This window comes from Cynocephalus volans, chromosome 4 (assembly GCF_027409185.1).
Source record: "Cynocephalus volans isolate mCynVol1 chromosome 4, mCynVol1.pri, whole genome shotgun sequence".
Lineage (NCBI taxonomy): Eukaryota > Metazoa > Chordata > Mammalia > Dermoptera > Cynocephalidae > Cynocephalus > Cynocephalus volans.
In genome coordinates this window covers 149,995,810-150,019,184 of record NC_084463.1, presented here as the reverse complement: position 1 = coordinate 150,019,184, position 23,375 = coordinate 149,995,810, and the positions used below count along the sequence as shown (strand labels likewise).

The following is a 23,375-nucleotide window of genomic DNA, read 5'->3' as shown; positions in this document are numbered from 1 at the left end:
TAACTTAAATGTTTCATTTTCTGGTTTAAGAAAACTTTTCCTCTGAAGCTATTTATTCTCTATAGAAATGTGGTAAAATATATTTTTATCAACCAAAGTGAAAATATTTATATTTGTCATATCTGAAACAACAAAATAATAATATGTTTATTCAGAGAGTATGTGATATAAATGTTGGAATTACAAAATAATCTACAAATAAATTATAAAATTAATAAGAGGTTTTGTTTAAGTTGTTAGAAGAAAAGAAATATAAAATTATATTGTATGAATATCTAAAAACACACATTTTACAATAAACATGAAATGTAGGATTGAAAATTCCAAGCACTCACTAATTTATTTAATATAAAATTTATAAAAACTTAAAAAAGAAAATATGGTAAAAGCTATATTGTAAGACTTTTAGTAAATCTAAAAACACAGAAAGATACAGTAAGCTTATGATTTAGAGGATTTGGTGATATAAATTTGCTATTTCTTCCCAATGTATAGATTGACTTAATTCTACCCTTAATCCAAACAGGGATGATGCTAAAATTAGTTTGGAGAAGTGAAGGCCCCCAAATATTTTATCACCATACAAGAAAAATGTCAAATTTTCAGGGGTTGTTCTACTGCATATCAGAGCTTATTATTTACAGATACTTCTGACTCTAAAATACACATAAACATATATAAAGTCTACACATTCACAAGACATATATGAACTCTTACTTTGTAAAAAATAAAACACTGTAAAGAAGTTATAAGGGAGTAACTTTTCAATAAATATTGTTGAGACAAATACCAGCATAAGTTAAAATACAAAATAAGTCTATTCTTTTTTTACATCAAAAATCCATTAGAGGTTGATCTTAGAAATGAATGTAGAAATCAATGTAAAAAGACAAAGTAAAATCTAGGATATAAAACAAAAGAAAATAGAATATAACATAAAAGACAGAAGAATGTATGGAATTTGGGACAAATAGCACATAAAGCATGAGACTTATTTTGGAGAAAAGAAATATTTACTAAACAGCATATTAAAAGCACTTCCCTCTATTAAGGCACACACCTAAGTACATTATCAAGACAGTGAATAGACACATCACAGTTGGGGAGGAAATATAGTGCATGTGTGATAAAATGGACTGTACATTCAGAGATTCAATTTATACGAATTTCAAACGGAGGATCCATTAAAATTTATACTTACGGGCAATTTGTAAATTGCTGATAACATTCTGTCTTTTCTTTCCTGGAGAAAGTAACATAGAGAATTAGTATTCAAAAGTGCTTATCTAAACAGTGTCGTATTTCATGAAGTGTGTGTATCTGCTCCTGTGAGTGATTACATTGAGTGAAAAAGCACTTTGGTGTGAATTAACATCTTGATGGCCTCCTTCACATCTTTATTTCTAAAGCTGTAGATAAGTGGATTTAGCATAGGGATCACAATGGTGTAAAACAAAGTGGCTACTTTAATGAGGATCCAGGAGCCCTTAGATTTGGGCACACAGTAAAGAACGAGAAGAATCCCATGGAAAATGGTGATGGCAGTCAGGTGGGAGGCACAGGTGGAGAAGGCTTTCCGAAAAACACCCTTAGAAGGTATCTTGATGATGGTGACAACTATGAAGGCATAGGAAGTTAAGATAACCAGGAGGCTACAAGCCTCATTGAATGTAGAAATGACTAACATCACCATCAGGCTGAAGTGCGTGTCAGAGCAGGATACAGACAGGAGGGCAGAAAACTCACAGCAATAGTGATTTACGGTAGATCCACAGTAGGATAGTTCCAAAAGGCAATATGTGAGAGTCAAGGAACAGAGTGCACCCCATATGTAAGTTCCAGCTACCAGGAGAGCACAGAGCTTTGGAGACATAGCAACTGTGTAGAGCAGGGGGTTACAAACAGCCACAAACCGGTCATAGGCCATCACTGTTAACATGAACGCTTCTGTAATCACAAATGTGCAGCCGATGAAAAATTGAGTCATGCAACTCAAGAAGGACACAGTCTTGGTTTTCACAACCAAGATCTCTAAGAGTTCAGGTGTAATTACTGAAGAATAACAGAGATCGAGGAAAGATAAATGACTGAGGAAAAAGTACATCGGGGTGTCGAGTTTGGGACTGATCCTGATGACAAAAATCATTCCCAAGTTTCCAAACACAGTGACTGTGTAGATGGCCAAAAACAGCAGGAAGAAGGGCACCTTGAGTGGTGGGAACTCTGAGAAGCCCAAAAGGACAAAAGTGGCTCCAGCACTCTCATTTCTCTCAGTCAGCATTGTCGTTCCTCTTGCAGGAAAATCAGAGATTTCATCCTGAGAAGCCGGACATAACAGAGACAGTAGGAATGAGGGGATGGAGGCAGCTCCCAATGACTCACCATTCTTGTGTGGATTGTAAAATACAAGGATTCAGGTTTTTGTTTTTGTTTTTTTTTTGTTTGTTTGTTTGGGTTTTTCTGCTTTTATTTTTCCTCATTTGAACCTCTCTTTGGCCACTTACTGGCTTCTTAAATATGGATTACTTTCTTTACCCTTCACTGATTCATTTCCATATTTTTAAAACAAGAAAGGAGATTATCCCTAACATTCTTTTACAGATTATATACATATCTGTGCTTACTGAATGCTTACAAAATTTCTGACCCTGAGTAAAGATTAAATAATTATCGTTTAATATATGAATTCATTTACAGTTCAGTCATTGACAAGGAAAGCATAAGAGGAATCAAAGAATCACAGTAAAATACAACTTTGTTCATGGCAATAGGACAGACTAAAACAGATGCACATACAGAGCCTGCCTCTGGGATATTAAAAGTATGTTTCTATGCTGGTATTTCATTTTTTAAGGCAGTGATGAGAACATTGTAGTAATGTTTCCTCAGTTAAACTGGTACTGAGCTGTCATTCCCAATTCCATATGACTATTTTAAAGTGTTAGCTTTTCTAGTAATAATCTAAAGGAAATATGAAGTGTTGCAGAGAAGGAAAAGGAAATGTTCTGAAAAATAATAACAGAATAGAGTTTTGTATATACTAATTACCCTGATTTGAGCATCACATATTGCACACGGGTATTGATATTCAACTCTGTTCCCCATAGATATGGCCAATCAATAAGTTTCCAAAAAATGTTATTTAAAAGAAAAAAAAAAAAACTAAATGAAAGACAAGAAGTGGAAAACATAATCAGAGGCATGTTAAAAACAGCTTTCTTTCCTGATTCCCTTGGAACTTTTCCACCTGTCATAGATACACTTTTCTAACTGGATCTGAAGCCATCAACAGAAAATCTTTATTTTCTCTTTCTCTGTCTGCATCTGAGTCCCTTTTAATACCAGATTCCCACTGTTAGAAAGTCAGTTAGGGTGAAGTGAAAGAGATGCTCAAAATGTGCTCCTGTATTTATTCCCACCCCAACACCCATTACTCAGCAGGTAACACTGGATCTTTAGTTAGTCTGCCTTCTCCCGCCTGTAACACTGATACTATTTTCACTTTATTTGGGGGATGGTGCTCAAACCTATAAAATTTTTAAAATTACGTTCTTACAAAATCTTTAAAATCTAAGCACTCTGTCTGGAGTTCCATAATATCTAAAGTCGGAGCACATCCAGACTCTTCACTGCTCCTCCCTTTATTTTCTTACTCCTGCATTTTTTTAATCATATTTACACCCAAAACTTATTATTTTGTTATATAATGACTTCGACAAAGTATCTCTTCTAACAAGAATGACCTCTTTTTCCATCAAACTCTAAGTGCTATTACCTTTTAATGTCAAATTCCAGGCAACACTGTTCCAGAAATCCTTGATTCATCCAGATTTCACGGTTATACTGCTCTGATTTGCTACCACCTACATGGCCTCACAATTATTATACATAGTTTGGCATATTTATCTACATTTTCATAAGTTTTTCATTCTTCTGGTAAGATTTTTTTAATTGAGAACAAGTAACTAATATTACTGTAATATTCTCCAAAGTGATGAAACCTTATTAGAATACACATGGAAGGTGCAAAGACAAATCCACCTTAAGATTCTTAATAGTGTAGGAAATTAAGATCCATACCTTGTATTCTTATTCTCAAATTAATCAGATGTATACCACTGGACTGCTAATAAGATCACACAGATGTTTCTATGCCAAAATTATTGTATTTCTCATTTCAGGTATTTTTCACCTAAGAATTAAAATATAACACTTAGATTAGGAACTCTCAGAAGCCAAATATCCTTTATAGACTTTTTTGCTGAAGGCTACTTTTATTCAAATAATAAAATTTTCAGGCAATCTTTTCTCAAATCATAACTTTTTATAAAAATTGTTCTAATTTATAATAGGTAACAGGATTTTCCTTTAAAGAATATGCCACTAAAGTTATAGAGAAATTACATTTTCCCTGATTATAAAATGAAAATCATAGACAGCATAAGAAACTCCTAAATGTGAGTCAGATTTGGACACTGAATTTAGGTACAGTCCTATATGTTTTAAAACTAAATGCATGACCTTGGAGAATCACACCCTAGAGAATCCTGATAGGGGTTTGCAATGAGCTACAAACAAGACAATTAGAAGAAAGTCCCTTCTTCCTAATTTAGAATATCATTAATTTAAAGTCATTGTATCATATGGGAAGGTTGAAAAAATTGTTTATCTGGGTTTAGAAAAATGGGAATAGCATTAATCATACAACTTAAATCCTTATGTATTCACTAAAAATACAAAACAGACAAAATTCGCAAACTGAAAGTCACAGTCCTATTTCAATAAACCAGACCTAGTACAACTAGTGAGTTCTGCTGCTTCAGTTTCTCTTCTATTCCCAGCTTTGAAAGTCAGAACTTTTTGTAAAGAACTTACTCAACAACATTCTGCATATCGACATGATAGTGTGCCCTTGTCATTTAACATTCTATAGTAACGTTTCATTTTTTAATTAAAACTCATTTTGAACATACATTTTTTAGTGAGGCAATTCATAGGTTTATTGAATAATAGAGTGTATCAGTTTTCAGTTGCAGTATTTCTATCTGGAATTATATCAGGAATCTATGGGGATATACACTTACGGATTTCTGTTAATGTGCATGATTTAGACAAATTGTCCTAAGTTATATTTTATGAAAAATTGTTCTACTTTAGTTTTTTAATTGTAATTTTACTGAATGTAAACTACAAGACATGAAGTTAAATTTTTTCAACCCATTGAAGATATCTTCTCACACTCGTGCCTTCCATGTTTGCTGATGGGCAGTCAGCTGTCAGTCAAATTACTACTTTGAAGGGAGACTAGAATTTGTTTCTATTGCTCTCTTTAATGTAATTTTCTTTTTGATTTCTTGTGTTTTTTACCCTTTTACTATTTGCTGCATAAAAATATATATGTAATTTGATGTCCTTTAATTCTGGATAATTTTTAACAATCATCCCATCAAATATTATTTCTTCTTTATCATTTTTCTCAACCTCTGTCCAGTTAAATGTTTGTCCAAGCCATAATTCTTTAATAGAATTATTACAGCAACAGATAACCCTAATGCTGATGAGCCTATATAGGCACTTTGTTTATGACAATATAGGGATTGCAGAGCAATAAGGAGAGAATGGATTTCTTTTTTAGTAAACAGCATGTTGCAGTGGAATATTAGTATGAGTAAAATTAAAGGGGTTAATCAGTGTTGGTGGTGATAACCCCTCTGCTGTGCTGAGTTTGACTCAGAACATATGCACTCACCTTCCCATATGTTCTCATTTCGGGACCAGGTGGAAGGGGCACTTGCTATTGGTAATGTGTGGTTCTACAGGTAGAAAGCATAAGCACATGGAGAAAACATTCAAACCACAATGGATCATTAAATCTTTTTCTATAGTTTGCAAGACTTTCACACACTTTCTATTATTCCAGGCAATCACATGGGAATTGTCCTCTTTCTGCGTAAGGGGAAGCATGACAAAGACAAAGAGAAAACTCACAGTGTTTTACAAATAAAACAATGTGTGATACACCTACAACTCATGCCATCCATGAAAAAAAAAAATTTTAATTGGAAGACCAAAAACATTCTTGAATATAATGCAAAGGAATATCTTTTTGACCTGAAGCAGAGATAAATACAATCTTTAACAATTGCAAAACAATTATAAGAGGACTATAGTGGACTAAGTTAAAATTCAAATTTGTTGTTTATCAAAGGATATTAAATAACTAAAGAGTAAATCCAAAATGCAAATATATATTCAAGGTATACAACTCACAAAGGGATGATACTAGTAATATACAAGAAATCCATATATTTATAAAGACAAATAATTTAAGGGAAGACTGGTAAATTGGCATATGAAGGCACTTTACAAAAGAAAATAAAAACTCAATTAAATAATGTGCACTACCTCAACAATAATAAACATTCAAATTAAAGCTATAACAAAATGTTTTACATAAAGCAAACAGGTGTATATCCTAAAATCTGATAATACTAAGTGCTGGTGAGTAAGAGGATAATAACGTAAGAATTAGCACAGATTGCTATTAGTAGCATAAACTGATACAAACCCTTTAAAATTGATAATTAAATGCACAATACTTCTAGGTGTGAAATCCATTCTAATGAGTACATATACGCAATACTGTCATATATCTATGCCCCCAAATTAAACATCCCAATGTCCATCATTACAAACTGAATTAAAGAAAAAATCTGGAATATTTATGCCATGAAATCGCAAATGGGAACAAAATTAAGCAAACTACAGATATATGCAAAAACATGAATAATCTGTAAATTATCATTTATAAAAGTCAGATACATGGAATATGCACTGTATAATTTCCTTCTCATAAGCTTTGCAAAGAGGGAAAAGAAATTTGTAATTTTGAGACACGTACATAGAGAATAAATCCATATAAAAAGCATTTTTACCATTATGGTAAAAGTCATACTGTTCACTTCTGCTGGGTGTAGAAAGAAAGGGTTTATAATCTCTGGCAATGTTTTATCTATTGATCTACTTGAGAGTTACATGGGTGTTTGTTTAAAACATATTTTTCAATATATTTTAAATTTTAAATGATGACCTTAGAGAGTGAAGGAAATGCCACATTTGGTAAATGGTTAGATTTTCATCACAAATATTATAGGAAACTGTTGGACAATAGTAAGGTAGGAATGAAATAAACTGATTTTACATTTTAAAATATTATAATAGAAAATTTGTGATTAATGGCTGACATAAGATTAATAAACAAGGAAAGTAGATTAATTTTGTATCAACTGCTGAAGACCAACTTAATGACAATGATGACTCAGAGAGCAGACTCTTGGAGAAGTAGATTTAGTTTGCAAATAGTAACAACTGCATTAATTGACAAGTGGATTAATTGAGGAGCCACAGGTAAATAACAATTTTCCTTTTTTAAAGCCACTAAGTAGATATAGATGTGGTTTACTGCTAGGGAGAAGAATGACAGGAGGGATAAGTTTATTGTGAGAATGAGTGATCAAAAAGTACACTGTGCTAGCATTTTTCTTTGTATCACTTAGCAATTGAAGGAAGTTTTGTTAGAAATAACTTGAATTTTTTTGTGATATTCACAGTGATTTCAACACCATTCATATACATTGTATTCATACTCAAAAATAAGTGATGTGGACAGATATTAGTTATATATTCATCATCTGCTTGTTTAATGTGAGATAATATTATCCATAATGTAAACTGGACGGTCTTTGTTTGACTTGAAATAAAGTTTTAAGGAACAACAGAGTTGTGTTTTATAGAACTTCCAGAGTCATATGAGTCATTGATGAACCCTTGAATGTGGATCTAGGAAAGGTTGTCACCTCTATGTTTGTAGCACTTTTATTAAGCACAACTTAAAGCTAACCATAGCATAAGTTTCATTCATCATAAGACCCTAAATATAGACACCTTCTTCTTAATCATGACTTCCATAGAGTAAAGGAAAGAGATTTTTAAATACATTTCTTTATGAAACCCCCTGAAGTGAAGTGAATCAGAATGCATTCATTATATGTGTATTAAATCAGAGGTAATTTTGAGAGATTTCGGGCACTAAAATCAATGACACATGCAATATTTAATTGATTTAAAACATAAATCTATATTCACTTGAAATAAAGAGAAACTATCACTAAACACATATACGAAAAAATTGAGCACAGTTGGTACATAAGTAAATATACATTACTTTGACTTATATTGATTGAGAATGCTGTATGGAGTTAAAAAACCTCCTGGCTGTATCTTCCCAACTTTGCTCATGAGATCCCCATGGAGATGATAACTCTGAATATCACATTGTTCACTTTGACCAGGAGCCATGAGCTGTGGTAGTTGGGCACACAGTAGAGAAGGAGGATGACCCCCCAAAATGGTGATGGGAGTCAAGAAGAAAGCACAGGTAGAGAGAGCTTTCCAAAGTACACCAGTACACGATATCTTGATAGTGACAACTATAATAGCAAGAATGATCAGGAGGCTACAAGCCTTATTTAAGCTATGAATGAATAAACATGCCATGTGTCTATGTAGGACTCAGAGTAGGACTCAGTGAATACAGAAAGTGCTTACAACCATTGTGATTTATGATGTTACATCCACAGTAAGATAGCTCCCAAAGGGAATATTTGAGTGTCAAGGAATATAGTCCACCCCATATGTGAGTTTTAGCTACAAGGAGAACAAAGGGCTTATAAGATATAGCAACTAGAGTAAAGTGGGAGATTGCAAACAGTGACAATGTAGTCATAGAAAGTCAATGGTAGCATGAACAATTCTATAACCACAGATGTATACCCAGTGAAAAATTGTGACTTATATCCTTTGAAGAAGATACATTTGTTTTCTACAAGTAAGATTTGTATCAATTTATGTGTGGATACATTGGAATGACAAATATTCAATGAAAATAAATGGCTGTGGAAAAGTGCATGGATGTATGAAGACTGAGATTGTTCCACATGACCACAGATAAGCACTAGTTCCCTAGTTCCCCACCCAAGTAACTGTATAGATGTGTAAGAACAACAGAATGTTGGGTGCCGGAGGTGTGGATAATCTGAGAAGACCAATGAGATGAATGTGGTCACAGTGGCCTGGTTTCCCTCATGAGGTCCAATGGCCCATGATTTAGAAAGAAAAGAGTAGATATAATCACATTTATTTACTTTTTCTTTTATTGCCTGTGCTTTCAGGGTCTTATTCATAAAATCTCTGTCCAGTCCTCTTATCTGAAGGGTTTTCTCTATTTTTCTTTAGTAATTTTTGGGCTTCAGGTCTTATATTTAAGTCTTTAATACATTTTTAGTTGATTTTGTTATATGCTGGGAGGTACAGGTCCAGCTTCATTTTTCTGCATATGAATGTCTAACTTTCCCAGCACCATTTATTGAAGAGGCAGTCTCTTTCAAAATTTATGTTCTTGCTGGCTCTCTCAAATATCAATTAGCTGTAAGTATGTGGGTTGATTCCCGGGATTCCTATTCTGTTCCATTGATCTGGGTGTCTGTATTTATGGCAGTACCACATTGTTTTGGTTACAATAGCTTTAAAATACAATTTGAACTTGGGTAGTGCTATGCTTCCAGCTTTATTTTTTTTTCTCAGAATTGCTTTGGCTATTTGAAGTCTTTTGTTTTGCCATATGAATATTTAGATTGCATTTTCTATTTCTGAGAAGAATGTCAATGGTATTTTCATCAGGATTGTATTGAAGCTATAGATTTTTTGTATAGAATGGACATTTTCAAGATATTAATTCTTCCCATCCAAGAGCATGATATGTCTTTCCCCCTTTTTTGTCCCCTTTAATTTCTTTCAGTAGTGTTTTTTAGTTCTCATTGTAGATATTTTTTACCTCCTTACTTATATTAATACCTAGGCATTTTATTATTTTTGTGATTACTGTAAATAGACTTGATTTCTTAATTTCATTTTCTGCTAGCTTGCCATTGGAGTATAAAAATGCTATTGATTTTTACATGTTGATTTTTTATCCTGCAACGTTACTGAAATTGTTAATCAGCTGTAAGAGTTTTTCGGTAGAGTCTATAGGTTTTTCTATACATAAGATCATGTCACCTATAAACAAGGACATTTTGACTTCATACTCTCCAATTTGTTTTGTTGTTGTTGTTGTTGTTTGTTTGTTTGTTTAACTTAAGAATTTATTATTTATTTATTTATTTATTTTTATTTTTTTTACTTTATTTTGTCAATATACAATGTGGTTGATTATTATGGCCGATTACTGAAACCTCCCTCCCTCCTCCCACGACCCCTTCCTCACAACAATTTCCTTTCTGTTTGTTTGTTGTATTAACTTTAATGAATTGTAATTGTTATGTATTCTCCACTGCCGATGTTTTGTACATTTATTTATTTATTTTTAGATCCCACAAATAAGTGAGAACATGTGATATTTCTCTTTCTCTGCCTGACTTGTTTCACTTAATATAATTCTCTCTAGGTCCATCTATGCCATTGCAAATGGCAGTATTTCATTCTTTTTTATAGCACAGTAGTATTCCATTATGTAGATATACCATATTTTCCATATCAAGATTGAAATAGAGGAAATTCTCCCAAATTTGTTTTATGAAGCAAACATCACCCTGATACCAAAACCAGGTAAAGTTACAATTAAAAAAGAAAAATATAGGCCGATATCCTTGATGAATATAGATGCAAAAATCCTCAATAAAATACTAGCTAGCAGAATACAGCAACATATATGTAAAATTATACACCACTATCAAGTGGGATTCATCTCAGGGATGCAAGGTTTGTTCAACATATTGAAATCAATAAATGTGATACACCATATTAATAAAATCAAACACAAGGACCCTATGTTCTTCTCTATAGATGCTGAAAAATAATTTGATAAAATTCAACATTCATTCATGGCAAAGACCCTCTATAAGTTATGTATAGATGAAAAGTATGTTGACATAATTAAAGCCATTTATGATAAACCCACTGCCAATATCATCCTGAATGGGGAAAAGCTGAAAGCTTTTCCTTTAAGAACAGGAAATAGATAAGGATGCCCACTCTCACCACTCCTATTCAACATAGTGTTGGAAGTACTAGCCAGAGCAATCAGAGAAGAGAAGGAAATAAAGGGCATCCAGACTGAAAAAGATGAAGTCAAACCATCACTCTTTGTAAATGACATGATCCTATATATTGAACAGCCTAAAGCCTCTACAAAAAAAAATTCTTGGAGTTGATAAATGATTTAAGCAAATTAGCAGGATACAAAATCAACACACAAAAATCAGTAGCATTTCTATTCTCTAATAGTGAACATGCAGAAAGAGAAATCAAGAAAGCTTGTCCATTTACAGTAGCCACCAAAAAAGTAAAATACTTAGGAATTGAATTAACCAAGGATGTGAAAAATCTTTATAGTGAGAACTACAAACCACTGCTGAGAGAAATTAGAGAGGATACAAGAAGATGGGAAGATATCCCATGGTCTTGGAATGGAAGAATCAACACTGTGAAAATGTCCATTGGCGCAGTCTTTGCCATGGCAGGATCCTAAAGGATCCTCTCTGAGTTGGCAATGCCACCAGAGGGAGAGCTGTCAGCAAGGCCACAGCTACGAACACTTTCTCCAACTAGAAGGGCTGCCTGCCTCTGCTTCGTAGTATTGCTTTTATTCTCTGTTTCGATATTTTGGTTAGCGTGGCAGTTCTCTGAATTCCCAAAAGATTATAAAAATAACACAAATAATTATGCTGTCATTGAACTAAACATTCCCACAGAGGATCCGAGTAAATAGGACAATTCAAAATTATCCCCTTATGATAAATTGACCACACCAACATATGTTCCAAAAGCACCGTTCATGACTAAATATGCGCTGAGGCCTAATGTAAGTTGGCAAACATCATTTACTGGAGATTAAATTAATGGCAAAAGAATAGTTGGTACTAATGGGAAATTATATGATTGGGAAAAATTAAGTATATGTGAATGAAACCGTAGAATTCTGTTTACTTGGTGGTATCCATTTTTAAATAAATCATTAAGAATTAGATATTGGGATAAAAATATATGTTGTAAAATTATTACACCTGCAAAATTAGACCTAAGAGGTAAATGTAACTGTTTTTGTGAGGGATAGTGCTGTGTACAATGACACTTTGACATTTAGATCAAGATTACAGGGCCACAGCCAATGCATAACCTTAAAATGTGCATGATAATGCTGCTCAAATATCCACTGTTCTTTTTACATTTGACTCCCACCCTGTTAACAGGGTAGATATTAAACACAGCTTGCTAACAGAAAAAGGTCACAAGATAACTTCAAGACAATGAAAGGATGGCCCATCTGATAACCTGATTCCAGGAAAAAGAAGCAAGAGTTGATCACCTAAGACGTGCTGACCTCTAAAAAAGTTTCCTCCTTGGTTTTTGGACTATTGATTTAAGCTTGTTGATACAATAAAAAGAGTATCCAAAATCTCCCTGCAGAGAAAAATCTAAATAAAAGGCATTGTCTCATGCTCTACTGGGCTCCAGCTGCAACACGCTGACAGCCCGCAGAGAGAGAACGTGCGTATTGATGCATTGAGGTCCCTGTCTGTGTTTGTTATTTTCGCCTACCCTCCCTCTCCCTTTTTGGGAACACACAACTGGTCAGAAAATAGAATATAAAGGAAAGAAGAGTGTACAGAATTTGGGACAATATACTGCATAAACTATATGACTATTTTATTTTGAAGAAGAGATATATTATTTAAATAGGTTACTAAAAGCTCAGTATATAAATGGACAATTTGAAAAACTGTGCTTCACTAATAATTAGAAAATCTGTGCACCCAAATATACAATCAGGAGAGGGAGTAGAAAAATTACAGTCTGGAGGAAATTCAATACATCTATGACATACTGGAATGTATGCAATCAGATTTAATTTACATGAAATTCAAATAATGGCAACATTAAAATTTATTCTCTCATAACCTATACTTATAGGTTGCAGCTGAAAGAAATAAAAATGTCCTGAATAATACAATATCCACAATGGATTTTGTTGCTAGTGAGGAGGGGCAGGCATAGAGACTAGAAAACATCTTAAGGACAATTTATAAAGTGTTGATAGTATTCTGTCTTTTCTCTCCTGGAGAAAGTATCATAGAGGATTATTATTCACAAATATTCATGTAAGTAGTTGCCATATTTCATGATTAGAGAGAGAGAAAGAGAGAGACAGGAAGGGAAGATTACATGTTGAGGTAACATATTCACAGGTTCCAAGGATTCAAATATGGACATCTTTAAAAAATCAATATTTAGTGTAGTACATTCTGAGAGAAATATAACAGATTGTCCATTCATTTTTGCTTAACCCACAGATGATTTTGAAAGCATAGTAGGATTTAATAATTAAGGATGTATATAAGTTATCTAATTTTCTGAATGAATTTTAAGCAATTGTTAGAATAAAAAGTTAAGAACTACAAATGCAATATATAAAGCACCTTTTAAAAAAACAACTAAGGTCGAGTGTGTGCATCTGTATGTTTGTGTCTGTGCATACGTTATTACACTGAGTTAGAAAGCAATTTGGTGTGAATTAACTGCCTGACAGTCTCCTTCACATCCTTATTTCTAAGACTGTAGATAAGGGGATTTAGCATAGGGATCACAATGGTGTAAAACACAGTGGCTACTTTAATGAAGAGCCATGAGCTCTTAGATTTGTGCACACTGTAGAGAACAAAGAGAGTCCCATGGAAAATGGTGATGGCAGGCAGGTGGGAGGCACAGGTGGAGAAGGCTTTCCGATGTCCACCAGCAGAAGGCATCTTGATGATAGTGACAACTATGAAGACATAGGAGGTGAGGATTATCAGGAGGCTACAAACCTCATTGAATGTACAAATGACTAACATCACCATCAGGCTGAAGTGTGTGTCAGAGCAGGACACAGAGAGGAGGGCAGAGAACTCACAGCAAAAGTGATTTATGGTAGACACACAGTAGGACAGTTTCAAAAGGGAATATGTGAGTGTCAGGGAACAGAGTGCACCCCATATGTAAGTTCCAGCTACCAGGAGAGCACAGAGCTTAGGAGACATAGCAACTGTGTAGAGCAGGGGGTTACAAACAGCCACAAACCGGTCATAGGCCATCACTGGTAACAGATATGCTTCTGTAATTGCAAATGTGTAGGCAAAAAAAACTTTGTCAAGCATCCTTTGAAGGAGTTTGTTCTGTTTTTCACAATTAAGATTTTAGTAGTTTGGGTGTGACTACACTGCAATAACAAAAATCCAAAAAGGACAGATGACTGTGGAAAAAGTACATGGGTGTCTGAAGTTTGGGAATAATATTTATGACCACAATCACACCAAGGTTCCCCACAACAGTGACAGTGTCGATGGTCATAAACATCAGGAAGAAGGGCACCTTGAGGTGTGGGAACTCTGAGAAGCCCAAGAGGACAAAAGTGGCTCCCACACTCTCATTTACCTCTTTCAGCATCATCATTCCTGTTGAAGAAAAGTCAGAGAGTTCATCCTGAGCAGTCAGATATAACATAGAAAGTAGAAATGAGGGAATGCAGACGGCTGGAGGAGAAACACCACCGAGTGATGTACAAAATATGTACCCATTTTTATTTTTGGGCCTTTTCCTGCCTCATTTGAACCTCTCTTTGGCCACATAATACTCGAACATGGAATATTCCCTTTACCCTTCAGTGACTCATCTCCTCATCTATAATACAGGAAATGTGGCTATCACATAAAGTTGTTTTCCAAATTGCATAAAAATATGTGCATACCAAATGCTAACAATATTTCTCACCGTATTAAAGATTTAATAACAATGATCTAATGTATGAATTTCACTTAAAATACAGGTAAATGCAACAGAGATCACTCTACACATAGCTTACCACTGGGCATATTAGCAGTGAGTTTCTATGCCCTTATTTCATATTTTAAGACAGCGATGAGAAAACAGTAGTGGTAAGGTTTCTTATTTAGACTGTACCTGAGCTGTCATCCTTAGATCAATATGACTATTTTAAAGTGTTAGCTTTTCTAGGAATATCCCATAGGATATAGGAAGTGGTGCAAACTGAGAACAAAGAATGAAGACATCTGTAGAAGCATGGTATAAAAATAGCATCCTTTCCAATTTCCCTTCTACCTTTTTCTTCTGTCTTAGAAACAAATTTCCACAAGGCTGTGAAACCATCAACAAAAAAACTTTATTTTCTCCTTTTTTATTTTGCCTTGTCTTTTTCTGTCTCCCTCTGATTCACCTTTAACCTCAGGTTGAGCTGTGAGAGGCTGGTAAGCAAAATAAAAGAGATTTTCAAAATTTGCTTCTATTTATTCCTGCCCCAACACCCATCTTCTCAGCTAGATAACCCCAGATCTTCAGTTAGCCTGCCTTCTCCCACCCTGCAAGACTGACATTCTTAACATTTTATTTTAGTATTACGTTCACATCCCTACACATTTTTCAAGATAACATTCTAACAAAACTCCTTAAATCTAAACACTTCTGTCTGGATTTCCATCACATGTAATGTCACTGCACATCCACAATTTTCAATGCTCCTCTATTTCACTCACACCAGCATTTTTAACATTTCATCCATAAAACATGTTTTTTTATAATATAATACCTTCACCAAAGTGTCTCTTCTAACTAGAATAACCTCCCTCTACACCAGATTCTAGCACTTTTATCTTTGTTTTAATTGGTTACAAATATTCATGAGATACAAAGGTGATTGTCACCCCTCCTGTCCAATATGTGATGGCCAGATCCATACTGATAGCATGCCCATTACCACAAATTGTAATGGTTCTCCGTGTCTCCCTCCCAATTATCCCCAACCTCCCTCTCCCTCCGCCTTTCCCCCCCACTCCAATTTGTATCCCAAGATATGTTCTCCCTCTAGGCAAGTCCAACACACCACTGTGGTCTTTCTTTCCTTCCTTCTTTCTCTCTTAGCTCCCACTTCTGAGCGAGTACATGCGCTATTTATCCCTCTGTGCTTTGCTTATTTTCACTCAACATACGTTTCTCTAGTCTCATCCGTGTTGTTGTGAATGGGAGAATTTCATTACCTTTAAATGTAAAATTCCAGGCAATGTTTTTCCAGAAATCTTTGTGGATTCTTCCAGACTTCAGAGTTTTGCTGCTTTGATTTGCTTCCACCTACATGGCTTTAAAATCACAATTATTATACAATGCCTGGCTTATTTACATAAAATTTTATGTTTTTTCAATCTTCCCGTGAGATTTTTCAAAATTGACAACAAATAATGAATATTATTTTCATATTCACCAATGTGACTAAACATCCCTAAAGTAAATAAATGAGGTTCTAAAACAGATTCACACTGTTTCTGAACAATGTAAGAAAAAGAGTTCAATACTTTGTATTCTTATTCTCAAATTAATTATAAACCACTAAATTGCAGCTGTACTCATGTAGGAGTTTCTATGCCAAAAGTGTTCAATTTCTGATTTCAGCGTTTTCCACATCAGAATTAGAATATAATACCCAGATTAAGAACTCACCAGAAGCCAGACATTATTTACAAACTTATTTACTGAAGGCTTCTGTGAGTCAAAAAGTAAGATTTTTGAACATTTTTTCTCGAAAATGTAACTTTTCACACAAACTGTTCTAGTTTATAGTTAGGCAACAGGAGTTTTATTCAAAGAATACGCCACAAGTGAATCAAATAAATTGCAGTTTTTTATCTGTGTAAAAAAAAAAAGAAGAAGAAGAAGAAACCTAAGAATCATGCAGAGCCTCTAAATAGTGAGGCAGATTTGGAAACTACATTTAGGCAAAGTGTGTGTAACTTAAATGTAACTGCATGACCTTGAGGAATCACACCCTAGAGGATCTTGACTGGTGGTTTGCAATGAGCTCCAAACAAGACAGTTGGAAGAACGTCCCTTCTTCCTAATTTAGAATTTCATTAATTTTAAATCATTTAATCATAAGGGAAGGTTGAACATATTCTTCTTCTTGCCTTGGAAACAATAATAACTTGTAATTTGATTCATTATGTATTTATGAAAAATACATCTTTCCAAAATTAACAAAGGAAAAATCATAACCCAATTTCAATAAATCAATATAGTTTGCTTAGCGAGTTGTGCTTCTTCAGTTTCTCTTAGGAATTTTGTATTTGCACATGTGATTTTTATTGTACATACCATCCTCACCATCATTCTGCTTATAAACTTCATATTGCACACTTGTTATTTTGTATTTTATCTTAATATTCCTTCTTCATTAAAACAAAATAAATATGCATTTATTGGTGAGGAATTTGATAGCCATGTTGAATAATATATTGTATTACTATGCTGTTGCAAAATTCTATCAGAAACTATATAAGAAAATCTATAGGGACATACCCTTACAGATCTATGTGGATGTGCATATGTTTTAGACAAATTCTCCCAAGTTATATCTTATGAAAAATATTTTTAATTCACTTTTGTTTTCCATGAGAGTTTTGTTTTGTTTTTTATTTTTACTTTTTTTGTTTGGAGGGGTGAGATCTAACTTTTTTTTAAATTTTTGTTTTGAATTGAAATGTAATTGATTATAAGTGTTGATGGGGTACAGAGTTGACTATCAATATTTTTGTACAGTATGTGTGATCAATTTGTAAGCATGATCATCATTACAAATTGTAATTGTTCTTTGTGTCACTTACCCAATTACTCCCTAACTCCTTTCTCCTTTCCCTTTGTTCTTGAATGACAGTTTTTTGGGAGTAGACTACAAGACATGAAGTTATCTTTTCTCAGATGATTTTAGCTCATAGGTAGTCAGCTGTTAGTCAAATCAGCACTTTGAAGGGTAACTTACATTTATTCTTTTGCTCCTTTTTATGTACTTCTCTTTTTGATTTCTTGTATTTTCTACCATGTTACTATTATGCATGTATAAAAATATAAATGTAGTTGGATGTCTGCATTTCAGAAAAATTTTCAATATTCATCTCTTCAAATTTACTTATTCATGTTTATTTGCACCAAATTCTGAGATTTCCATTAGATATGTGTGTCCAAGCAATAAATTATCTTTCTCTTACATTATATATATTTTTCATTTGTCTTACTGTTTTATGCTATTTTCTCCTTTGAAAATCTTCTAATATATTTTTTCTCTTCAACAATGTTTAATCTATTATTAAAACATTAAGATTCTTATTTTACAAACCATATTTTTAAAATGATATTTCTATTTAGTTCTTTTTTAAAATCACCATAGTAAAATATCATGATGCCTAATTCAATGTGATTTTTTTTTTTTTAAATTTTGCCCCTTAAATATACAGTGTGCAGTAGATTTACAATATCCACTCAGGAATTCTAATTTGGTAAGTTTATTGTACTTGATTTCAACTTGTTTTTCATACATTACAGTGCTGTAATGTATTTGATAAGCTTTCCTTATGTACCATATATTACATTCAAAAGCTCATGTGTGAAAATAAGTGGAGGCCTTCAATGTTTTTGTATTCAACAAGATATTATTTTTGTTTCCAATAGGCATTTAGAACACAAATCTAGTACAACCTTCACCCAATCTCCAGACTTAAAGTTTCCTGAGCCACTTTGGTAAATCATGTCTCAGTTTCAGACTGAGAAAGGTATAGTTTATCACCTGACCACTTATGCACCCACTGAATCCACATTAGGGAATGTTTTCTCTGAACCTCCATCTTTGGGTTTTCCTTACATTTGACTCTTTACCTACAGGTAAAGGCCATAAAAGGTGCAGATCAGCTTTTCCTCAAAAGGCTCTCGGACAAATCATCCACAGATATCTCGATCATCTCTCTGAAATTCTGGCTTGGCTTTGAACTTGGCCTACTATAAATTTTGCTTCAAAGGCAAAAAACATTTTTTTTATACTGCGTGCACCTGGTAGATGATCGTCAGGTAGATTTTTTTAAATACTGTTTCAGTAAAAAGTTCAGCAAAGTTTACAACTCAAGGCAATTGAAAGCTGAACTCAGAATGGTCCTCTTATTAACATTACCATCGCTGCCATTGCAAAATAACAACTCAAAGCCTTTCTTACCTTCATTACATATGTAAATACTTGGGTGCTTTTTGACTTTTCTCAAAGTTTACAACTAAGTAGAATAACATAGGTCAGAATCTCACTTTTCGACCTCTGTAAAATGTTATTCAGTAAAATGTTAAGACTGTAGAGAACTACATGTATGTTTTTGGTCGTATGCCTTAACTCTCAGCAATAATCCTGCTTTTCACCTCAAAATGTATCACTTTGCGATTAGGAACTACTCCTGACTTGGTGTAGCTTGTTGATGCTCTCATTAAGATGTGTTTTTCATGTTTTCACATTTCATCCTACTCTTTGGATAGTCTAAATCTATTGCTTGGTGCAAATTATTTATGACACCATTACCAGAATCCACAAAGTTTATTCTTTTACGTTTGTTTTTAAAATGTTTTTTAGTAAAATATGACTGACCTTCTCAATTTAATTTGACTGTATACTTCTGAGTCTAAGGTTATTCATCTCTGTCACATGATAAACAACTAGGCTTTTACTAAATGTCCTTTAGATCCTGCTTGATAATTAAATTGAATGCTATCATGAAAATAACTTTTCTCTTTAACTTCAAAATGAATTATTTATTGATATCATCTTATAAATGTATAATTATACAGATTATATAGATATATAATGAATTTGAAAAAAAAGAAAAATATATAAATAGGATAATATCTTTACTAATGTTTTCAAACATAAATTATGCCACGTTCTAGGATATTTCCTTTCTTTTTCTTCACACAGATATTTTACAGAAGGGAAAATGTTAGAGAGCATGGTATTTGGGTATTTTTACAAGATTTTCAAACATACACTTTATTTCTTTATTATAATGGAAATATTAACCTATTATAAAAACTGAGAACAAAGTACAGTAAAAAGAAAACAAAATAATAAATAAGCCTACATCTAAGATAATAAGGTTTATATTTCAAGTGTACTTTGTTAATTATTTAACTTTATGTATGTTTATCACTAGTTACATATATAAGTCTATTTATCTCTCTAACATCCATCTATAGAGAAATAAATACAGAAAAGGTGGATTGATTTTATATGTTGAAACCTGTATATTGGCTTTTATTGTCTCCCCAATACCTCATAAATCCAATAATAATAGTAATGAGAATAAATCAATAATTCAAATAACAAAGTCACATTGTTAAAGACAATGTAAAAATAAATGCTATTTAATATGATTTTACTATAATTTCAGAAATATGCAAAGGGGGTGAGGGAGTATAGACTGAAAAGGCAGAAAAAGCTTATCTCCAACTGCAAAGCCTTGAAGCACAGATCTAATGAATGGGTAACATAATTTGTAGAGTGCATGAGAGGTTCTGTCTTCAAAATTAACAAGTAATAGAAACAAGATAAATTATTTTTTGAAAGGCATTAAATTTAAACTTTTATTTATTTATTTTTATTTTATTTATTTTATTATTATTAATATACATGAGATACAAATTACCAGAAATTGCTTTTATACCATGTGTTGCCACCCAATTGTTCCCCAAACACTCTTCCTGTCCTCCTCTCCCCCACACCCCGCTCCACTTTGCAGCTCAAGGAATGTTCCCTCCCTCTGTAAAACCATCACACTACTGTGGTCTTTCTTTCCTTCATTTCTTTCTCTCTTAGCTCCCACATATGAGTGAGCACATGTGGTATTTATCCCTCTGTGTTTTTCTTATTTCACTCAGCATAAGTTTCCAATGGTTCATCCATGTTTTTGCAAATGGGAGTATTTCATTCTTTTTCATGGCAGAGTAGTATTCCATGGTGTATTCCACACCACACTTTCCTTATCCAATCATCCATTGATGGACATTTAGGTTGGTTCCACATCTTAGCTATTATAAATCGAGCTGCAATGAACATGGAAGTGCAGGTATCACTTCAGCATGATGATTTCCATTCCTCTGGGTATACTACCCAAAGTGATCCAGAGATTCAATGAAATCCCCATCAAACTACCAATGACACTCTTCACTGAAGATAAATCATGAAATGTTTATTAAAATACAAAAGGACAAAGATAACTAGGATCTATCCAGGGGTAGGAAAAAATGGCATTAAGTGCTCTCCTGAATATTATTATTTATTTCAAAGCTATAATAATTAAAAACATGTGCATTGCAAATACTTTTATGAAATATACTAAAGAGTTATGAAACTGAATGGGGTAGATTGAGTGATCCGGTCCAATTATTCACCATTGCTCTGTGTTCATAAACTTCTTGTACCTTGTTGCTGGTGAAATGTATTTCTTCACTCTTGGATTAGAGCTCAGCTATATGACATGGTCAATGATGTTTTGGCAGGATCAAAAGTGTAGCAATTCTTACCTTAGTTTCTACGAGATTTGGAATATTTTCCTTGAGCCTCTTTGTAACATTTCCATAAATAGCAAACTAGTCCCAAGATGGTGAAAGAAATGTGGAGCAATCCACACTGACACAACTGTGGTATGAACCAAAACATTCCTAGCCTCTCTGACTGGAAGTGAAGCCACCTTAGGTGACCTGTAGATTTTTAAAATAAATGATTTCCCTTTTAAGCCATGGTTTTGGCTAAGTTTTTTTAAAAAAAATGTTTGCAGCAATAGCTAACAGTAATGCTGATAACACATATATGGACTCACTGTTTATAACAAAGTTGCTGGGTTGCAGAGCAAAGAGATTACAGATTTGTTTTTCAGTAAGCAGCATGGTCAATGGAATATTCACATGGTAAAAGTAAAGTAAGTTATGAATGTTGGTGTTCACTATAGCTCTGCTATGCTGGGTTTGGCCAAGATTGTCTCAACTTCCAATATGTTCCTACTGCAGGACCTATATGGAAGGAAGACTCACTATTGGTGATATGGTGGCTCCAGGTGGAGGACATAAGCCTAAGGAGAAACAAATGCTTACCACACAGTGGTATTTAAAGTTTCTTCTATGATGTAGTCTACAACACATTTGCTCACTGTGCATTATTCAAAGCAAGTCACATGGGAATTATCCTCTCTCTGCCTACTGGGCAACATGACAAAGATAAACAGAGAACTAATTATGTTGAACAAATAAAACAATCTGTCATAGACCCAAAACTAATATCATCCACACAAAAAATTGCAAATGACTCTTTAAGAAAAATGTAAAAAATAAAATAAATTATCAAATATAATATAGAAGAATGGCTTTTTGACCTCACTTGTAGATAAATACATAATATACAAAAGACTTCCAAAAAATTAGAATAAAGACAAATAATTTAAAAGCAGGTTGGTTAAATGGCATATGAAGGCACTTTACAAGAGAAAAAAATCACTAAAATGTTAAAATGTGACCTGTCTCAATAATCAGAAATATTCGAATTAAAGCTACAGGAAAATATTTTACATAGAGCCAATTGGTTAAAATCATAAATTCTGATAATACTAAGTGCTGATGATCAAGAAGATCATATCTTTAGAGCTAGTAAGCATTGCTATTATGAGTGCCAATTGGTACAACCACTTTGATAATGTGAGAGATAATTAAATGCACGATATTTTTTAGGTATAAAGTCCATTATAATGAGGACTTGTTTGAGGTACAAAGGTTTATATGCCTAAAACTATATACCAACACACCACAGACGCAGCGGCTGATAATGGTTGTGTAGTGCAGGGGCTTACAGATGGCCACATAGCGGTCAGCGGCCATGAGGATAAGGATGAAGATCTCCAGGCAGCCAAAGAAATGAAATATAAAGACTTGGATCATGCACTCACTGAAGGAGAAAATGATCTTCTTTGAAAGGGCAACCACAATCATTCTAGGAGCTATGGAAGTACAGAAGCAGGTGTCAGATAAGGATAAGTAGAAAAGGAAGAAGTACATGGGACTCTGAAGTGCCCGACTGGTCTTGATGGTAAAAATAATCAGCAAGTTACCAAACAATGTCCCCAAGTAGAAAAGCAAGAAAGTGGCAAACACTATTTTCTTCCAAACAGGATCCTGTGTCAACCCAAGCAGAATAAACTCAGTCACATTATTATTCAGGTCCATGATTTCATGAATGAGGAGGAGTGAGTGTGAAGTGGTTTATCTGCAAAAATTAAAGGAATTAATTTATGATGTGCTATGTGATCTTATGAAATCTTTTTACGTAAAAATATTCCTCATCAGGGACATTCTGTCTATGATTATTAATAAGTCACTTAAACACCAACTCCTCAATTTTAATGACCACTTCATAGGATTATTGC

At 33.6% G+C, this 23,375-nt stretch overlaps 3 protein-coding genes across 3 annotated transcripts; all 3 read right to left on the bottom strand.

Moving 5' to 3' along the window:
- Nucleotides 1–1,336: 1,336 nt before the first annotated feature.
- LOC134377340 (olfactory receptor 1165-like) lies at nucleotides 1,337–2,281 on the bottom strand. The gene has a single exon (XM_063095993.1). It carries the CDS (start codon nucleotides 2,279–2,281, stop codon nucleotides 1,337–1,339), a length of 945 nt encoding a protein of 314 aa, XP_062952063.1.
- An 11,317-nt stretch (nucleotides 2,282–13,598) lies between these two features.
- LOC134376540 (olfactory receptor 1165-like) lies at nucleotides 13,599–14,189 on the bottom strand. Its single transcript, XM_063095052.1, has one exon. The coding sequence runs from the start codon at nucleotides 14,187–14,189 to the stop codon at nucleotides 13,599–13,601; it is 591 nt and encodes a 196-aa protein (XP_062951122.1).
- Nucleotides 14,190–14,283: 94 nt separating this feature from the next.
- Nucleotides 14,284–23,175, bottom strand: LOC134376539 (olfactory receptor 4C16-like). Its single transcript, XM_063095051.1, has 2 exons — nucleotides 22,758–23,175; nucleotides 14,284–14,549 (listed from the first exon to the last, which is right to left on the bottom strand). Exons 1-2 carry the CDS (start codon nucleotides 23,173–23,175, stop codon nucleotides 14,284–14,286), a joined length of 684 nt encoding a protein of 227 aa, XP_062951121.1.
- Nucleotides 23,176–23,375: the final 200 nt, after the last annotated feature.

Excerpts from the sequence above, each read along its gene's own strand:
- LOC134377340 (XM_063095993.1), bottom strand. The coding sequence starts at position 2,281 with ATGCTGACTGAGAGAAATGAGAGTGCTGGAGCCACTTTTGTCCTTTTG.
- LOC134376540 (XM_063095052.1), bottom strand. The coding sequence starts at position 14,189 with ATGGCCTATGACCGGTTTGTGGCTGTTTGTAACCCCCTGCTCTACACA.
- LOC134376539 (XM_063095051.1), bottom strand. The coding sequence starts at position 23,175 with ATGGACCTGAATAATAATGTGACTGAGTTTATTCTGCTTGGGTTGACA. Across the intron at positions 14,550-22,757 it reads TATCAGCCGCTGCGTCTGTG|GAATGATGATGCTGAAAGAG; the intron begins GTGTGTTGGTAT and ends TTTCTTCAACAG.